General features: G+C 35.6%; 1 protein-coding gene across 3 annotated transcripts in view; it reads right to left on the bottom strand.

The window, feature by feature from the left end:
- Nucleotides 1–2,012: 2,012 nt before the first annotated feature.
- LOC140163193 (uncharacterized) overlaps nt 2,013–6,826 on the bottom strand; it is a 51,673-nt gene continuing 46,859 nt past the window's right edge. For all 3 annotated transcript variants that reach the window (XM_072156894.1, XM_072189855.1, XM_072163496.1), the window contains one exon: nt 2,013–6,540. In XM_072156894.1, the coding sequence (XP_072012995.1) occupies nt 6,527–6,540 (14 nt within the window). In that variant the 3' untranslated portion in view covers nt 2,013–6,526. The remainder of the gene's footprint in view (nt 6,541–6,826) is intronic.

The raw sequence follows: 6,826 nt of genomic DNA, 5'->3' as shown, positions 1-6,826 counted from the left end.
GCATTCTTGATTTCTTTCGGTACAGCTTTGCAATATGCTGAGGCCCTCTTCCACTTTTAAGAATGATTTCTATTTGGTCTCTTCTCTTCTTTCTGCTCTTCTGTCTACGTTTTTTCCCTCACAGTTTTGACGAGCTCTCTATATTTACTCTTTTGGGGTGTTGATTTGTCCTGAAGTTCTCTCAATGTATTCCTTCTTCTGCCCAGGTATCTTTTTGTCCTCCTCAGTTGTTAACAGATTTTACCATCTTCTCTTGTTGAGCTACTTTTTCGGTCACTTCCATCACTGCGCTGGATATAGCTTGATATTTTTGGTCTAAATCCAACTCTCCAATGTCCAATAATAACACACACAAATCCCATACTAAACGCACCCCACACACACACACACACACACACACACACACAAAAACACCCACCCACCCCCTTGTGCAAGGTGATCTGTATCTGTTTTCACATTTAGATGAGGACTTCATTTTATATATTATAACATTTTAAATGCCATAGAAAATGTATCCAAAGCGATTTCTTGGCCCATACGTGTATCCTTTAAATAAGAACAAGACCAGCTGGCGGTGCTAGTTTGCTAAATTTACTCTAATTGGGCGCATTTAACGTCACTTTTATCCAAATGTGCCCAATTGGTTGCATTGGTCTCCAATGAAAACCCATCCATTGATATCAAAATTGCTGAAAAATTTACCCCCAACCATGGCATCTTCCTGTACACCTTCAAACAGGAAGACCCCCCCCGGGACATGGCATTGGCCAGAAATTCAGGGGTATTTAGAACAGTGTTGCTTGCTTGCTTGCTTATGTCGACTCTTGTAATCGGACTCCCATAATGGCTCTCCAAACTGCTCTGTCAAGCATCCAATTCTTGATGTCTGGGCCTGTTAATCCTGTATCATCTGCCAACATCTTGATATAATCCTTCTTGGGTGCACCTCTTGTTCGCTTTCCATGTTTGGGCTGCCACATAAGAACACTTGAAGCTGCTTCCTCTACGCTTCTTGCACAGTGCCCTGCAAACTTTAACCTTCTAATCCTGAGCCTCTCAGAGATTGGTAACAGATTCCCATATAGTTCTTTGTTGGTGGTGTGAGTTTGCCATGAGATATCTAGTGCCTTCCGCAAGAGACGGGTATAGCAGCCATCCATAGCTTTTCTCATTTTGGTTGTTATTGTCCATGTTTCAGCGCCATATGTTAGTACCGATTCTACAGTGGTGGTAAATAACTTGATCTTTAGATCTCTTGGTAGATTACTTTTCCAGATCTTGTCCATGCTGTTGCATGCTTTCCAAGCAAGTGCCTTTCTGTTGTTGAAGTCCTTCTCACTACTGGCAGTCCATGCACCTAGATATTTGAAGTCTTGTACTATCTCCAATTCGCTTCCGTCCAGTGTTTTTATTGAAGGCAGAGTTTCCTTGTACAGCATTGCCTTGGTCTTCTTGGCATTCATTCCTAGTCCTAGAACAGGGTAATGGGTACCGAGTGGTCCAAGAAATGGGTTATGGGTCCCGAGGAATTGACTTATAGGGTTTTTAGGGATGGAGTTAGGGATACCAGAGATGGGGTATTACCGGAGACAACATTAGGTATATCGAGGATGGGGTAAGAATACCAAGGGTATGTTTAAGGGTGTCTGATGGGGGATGTTCCCTTCTGAGATGAGAAGTTCCAATTGAAATCATTTGGTGCATCATTTTTACACTATTATCATTGGCCATCGCTTTAAACAAAACAAAACAAAAAAGCGCCCCTGAACTAAGAATTTGAAATGTTACACTTGTCCACTGACACTTTATTAGACTTGGGACTCACATTACTAAATCTTGCATGGATTGATGTTGAAGTCAGAATTGATGACATTGGTGACAAAATGTGACAAATCCTGCGCATCGGAGGTCCTGCAGTGGTGGTGGTGGGGGGGGGGGGGGGCATCTACGCGCCTGGACCGATACCGACATTATCCCTTAAATCATTACACCACAAAATGACAACCTCTGTATTAATCTCACTGTTTTGATATTGTTATTTATTTACTTATTTATCTACTTCTTTATGTAGGTATTTACTTATCAATGTAATTATTTCAATTTGTTACATTCATATAAATGCGATGATGTTTTACTTATTTAACTGCTTTAATATTAGGTATACTTATTTATCTATTTTACTAATTACAGCATATCAACTCAAGTCATAATGGGGCAAAAGGTTAATATCTGTTCTATCATGTTGTAATATAATACCTCAATTTTTTCCTCTTATTGCTAGGAATAAAAAAAGTCAATTGTCATATTGCACTAGGGTGCTTAGTTCAGGAGTTATAGAGTATAAAATGTCAAATATCTCATGCATAGAAGCCAAATGTTCAAAATTCACAGATTCAACCGAAATTTGTCTTAAATTACTCCTCTCGGCAAACCAAATAGGAAAATATTTTATTTGAGAAATTTATAACCTCAGAATCGGATGAAATTATGGGACAAATGTTATGCTTGTACATTAGACTCATGAATTCTGAAGGGGGACATGACAATACAAAAATGCACTTAAATTGTCAACTAAGTCTATGTTTGAGATTTCTTATGTTAAGGGGAGTGATTTGAAACCAGTTTCGATGAAATCGGACCATTTTTTAAATTTTGACCTTTGTGTATGATTTTTTGGCATTTCACCTATTTGACCTTATAACATGATTTTGATGATAAGAGGACCAATTTAAGATACATTACAATATGATGGGACTATTTTTACATTTTGCCCCCACTGTGGCTTTCGACCCCTCGTTGGAACCGCAGGGTGGCATAAAATGGAACTAATCATATTGTTATCCTTTCAGGTTTAAAGATGCCATAAAACATTAGTTCCACTAATGTAGGAAAATAAAATTTCAAACACATAGCGCCCTATACTGCAGTCTATTGTCAAGTACCACACGTAGAAAAAATATTATAGAAACCTTCACTAACAAAACAATTGTCTTTGCGCGCAATCCGATCTACTTGTCACATTGTCGTCCAAAGATAAATACCAAGTGTCCAAATTGATGTAGAAAGTTCTTAATTAAAATGAATTTTTGGTAAACATTTTTAAATGCGTTAAAAATGAATTGGGGTATCTTTATATTCCGTTTTTCCCAAAGCCACGAGATGTTTCAGCTGATGGAAACGAAAATGTTACGTACTTTTTCCTCATTTAACAATAATCCCCTAAAGGAATCCGATCCCGGGTTTAAAAACTGTAAAATTTACTGCTGGAAATGCGAGAAATTTGTGAACGAGCGTGATGACGTGGATATGAATTAAAAGGATTCTTATAATTTGAATATGCTATCCCCTTCTAAAACAACTAACAAATAGCAAGATCTACAAATACACACCGTATGTACACTGAGCACACTACATATCTAAGCGATATGGAAAAGGATGTGCTTATTAAAAGGGCATTTCCTGATCCACAGCCTCATCCCCCACTTTTCTCCAAAAACGTTGAGATTTTATACCACTGGCTACATAATGTTTATGTACCAAAAGTTTCTTGCAGATTAATTCGTTTTGGTATACCAGCCAGAACGAAATTACAACAGATTACAAATAATCCGAATCAACTGAAATTTTGGGAACAAGTTTTTTTCGTGGATATCTATTGATAAATGACATGAAAAGAGGATGATAGGATCACGAAATCCTCCTTTAAGAGGCGTTTAACACTATATAGTCAAATCTGACAACCACCCTTTTTGCTACTTTTCAGCGCGATATATTTGTTATTATAACTATTATAATTAATTTGAAAATATTGAATTCGAATATTGTGTCTGCCAAGCTATAATTATTTGAACCCCTATTACCCTAAATATGACCGGGATCAACAATGTCCCCAGAGCTAGCTAAAGCTATACACTTTGACAAAATTTGAGCACATTTCACTTTTGACAACTAGTAAATCGACCTCATGCGACGTTTTCAACGCGTAATTGAAATACTATTAATTGTTTGCCCTTATACGAACCTGTAGGATTTTAAGTTTCGTGTGTCAAAATACTGCTTGGCAGGCAAGAGATATGACTTCAGCATTCCCACATTAACTAAATCAACAAAAATGCCCAACACATGTTGACATTTTGAAATACAACCAGTTTATAAAATGCATAGGCACAGTATGATAAAGTGCACTACTAACATAAAGAATGCTTTTCTATCACTTAGAATATATAAAATAGAAAAATAATATGATGTATATACATTAAAGAATAAAGCTTAATATAATATAAATATGCAAAGACGACAAATGGTGCGATGTTGCACGATCACGTCTTTAGGTATTTTACCATTTTAATTTGATGCAATTTTGTTATAGCAGTTAGCTAAACAATATATGCTTAGTTTAATAAAGGGCTCGCATTTTATAATGCTTTAATGCTATTCTTGATTCTGAATTGAATCTATAAATTGCAGACTAAATTATAGCATTACCTTTGTTATGAAATTTTAAACATGACGATTGATTTGTTTTCAAACGTATGAAAATGTGTGGCTTTACAGAAACACTCACATTACATTGTTTATATCTATGATACCTTCACCGTGAGAGGGCAGCATTCACTCTGTTTTGGCTCGCTGTTGTGCACTGAGGATATATTTCTTGCCCTAAATCTTTCCATCTTATAATCCCGGTTATCGTTGCATTATAAATAAACATCTCAAAAAAAGTAACTAACCCCCTTAAATAATGACCATTATTCAAAAACGGATGATTGTATTGAAAATTTGTAAAATGCGTTGGAAGCAGAATTTATTTCTGCACATTTTGACAAATTGTATTGATTTTGTATTCAGTGTAATGGAAGGAAATCTGTGTAATGATATCTGAGCGTGCTTTTGTATTGTAAAAATTTGTATGTAAGTGCAACTTTCAAATCTGGTTCTCACTTTATTAAATTGACCGGTGTTTTATTGTTTTCTGCGATATCGTATCAAATGAGGTGTCAAAACACGCAGAAATATATTCTGCTTCCAACGTATTTTACAGATTGTAACACAGTCCCGTTTTGAATAATGGCCATTATTTAAGGGGGTTAGTTACTTTTTTTGAGATGTTTATTTACAGTACATATATCGTCGTAATTTACGCATACTGATCCTAACCCTAACCAACCCTCGGTAACCAATTACCTTTTTTTTTATATGATTTGACAAATACAAAAAAAGTAAAAATAATATCCTTTATAATGACAATCTAACAAAATATTCAGCTTGTGTCCTGGCGATATAAATTACACAAATAAAACTAATCGGATACAAGTCTACGATGTGATATCAATATGTCAAGCTAAAACGATTTGTGTGGAAACAATTGTTGTGACTGACACATCTGACAGATCCGAACAGTTTTAGCAGTCATATAGCCGGTTAATTGAGACAAATGGTTAGACAGCTAAAATACGACAAGTGTTTAATGGATGTGTAACGTACTGCTTCGTACCCGATATTCCTCTGTATGTTAAAATCACGACCATATTATGAATATGCGTACAGATAACCGTAAGCTTTATCCTTTGTTTTCTTAATAGCTTTTAGTCTAATAATCCTAAAATCAGGATATGAAAGTGTATACATTTTGTATACGAGGTCAGTCAGTATGTAATAAGAGCTGACCTTCGACCCCATAACAGAATATTTGGGAGGAATTTCTTTATGATCACAAATAGATACATTGTCTTTCAAACCATGTATATGTAATTAATTATATATACTTGATTACGTAACAGCATTAGCATCAATTCGATATTATTAGGGACACTGCCACATCACGCAAAAAGACGGGCTTTTTAAATCACAGCAAAGACATGCGGTTAAAACGTCCGAGAACAGCAAAAGTACACAGTACACAGTACATAACTCTCTGTACCACTACTTTTGTATAAATGCAACAATTACAGAATATAGTTATATTTTTAATCAGGGTTTCAAATATTGCTTTTTAATGTTAATAGGTTAGTCAACAGAACTAGCAAAAATTTAGATTTCCACGTTTGCTATTGTTGGCAATATCAAAATATTTATAGAAAGGAAAGCCTTGTTTTCGTCAAAAATAACACAATATTTAACCACACATCATAACAAAACTAAAACCTTTCCAGTCCGACAAGGATGGTTTTATCAGCTACAGGTCTGAGCTCTACTTTTCCAAAAGGCAGCACTCTCCATTTACTTTAATTCCCGAGAAAAACTAGACTATACAACAATACCTCATTTCAGCCTCTTATTTCCCTTTACATGTGTGTTTGCAAGGTACAGTGTTTATGTGATCATAAAGAAATGCCATGAAAATAATCCATATATGGAGTTACAAGAGAAATGCCATGAAAATAATCCATACATGAGTTACAAGTCAACTCTCATTACCAACTGACCGACCCTCGTAGTTTTTAAGTTTGAGAATAGTTGTACTACTATGTACCCTCATACAGAAAAATCACATTCATTTGATTTGCTCTTTTTTGGTTCTCTTCCGTTAAGGACCGGGTTCTGAAACAGAAAAAAAATGTATTATTAGTCGAACTATGCGAGTCGCTAACCCAATGGGCGCACTTAAAGCATGCAAAAGTTATTTTATATAGCACTGCAATATAAATTCAAAATTGTACCTTTTTGGACTTCTTCTCTTTGATCAATTTTTTCTTTCTTACCCTTGTAGAGTAATAGGTTAACAAAATCGTATCACTTGTTGTGAGTGAATTTGTACAAATTAATGCACGCGCTCGGAGATGTTGCCTTTTATTAATGTCCAGTTCATTACTTTGTACAAATTCGC

The sequence above is a fragment of the Amphiura filiformis genome, chromosome 1 (genome assembly GCF_039555335.1).
Source record: "Amphiura filiformis chromosome 1, Afil_fr2py, whole genome shotgun sequence".
In the NCBI taxonomy this organism is placed as follows: domain Eukaryota; kingdom Metazoa; phylum Echinodermata; class Ophiuroidea; order Amphilepidida; family Amphiuridae; genus Amphiura; species Amphiura filiformis.
Note: the sequence above shows the minus strand (reverse complement) of the source record. Positions and strands in the feature narration are given on the sequence as shown.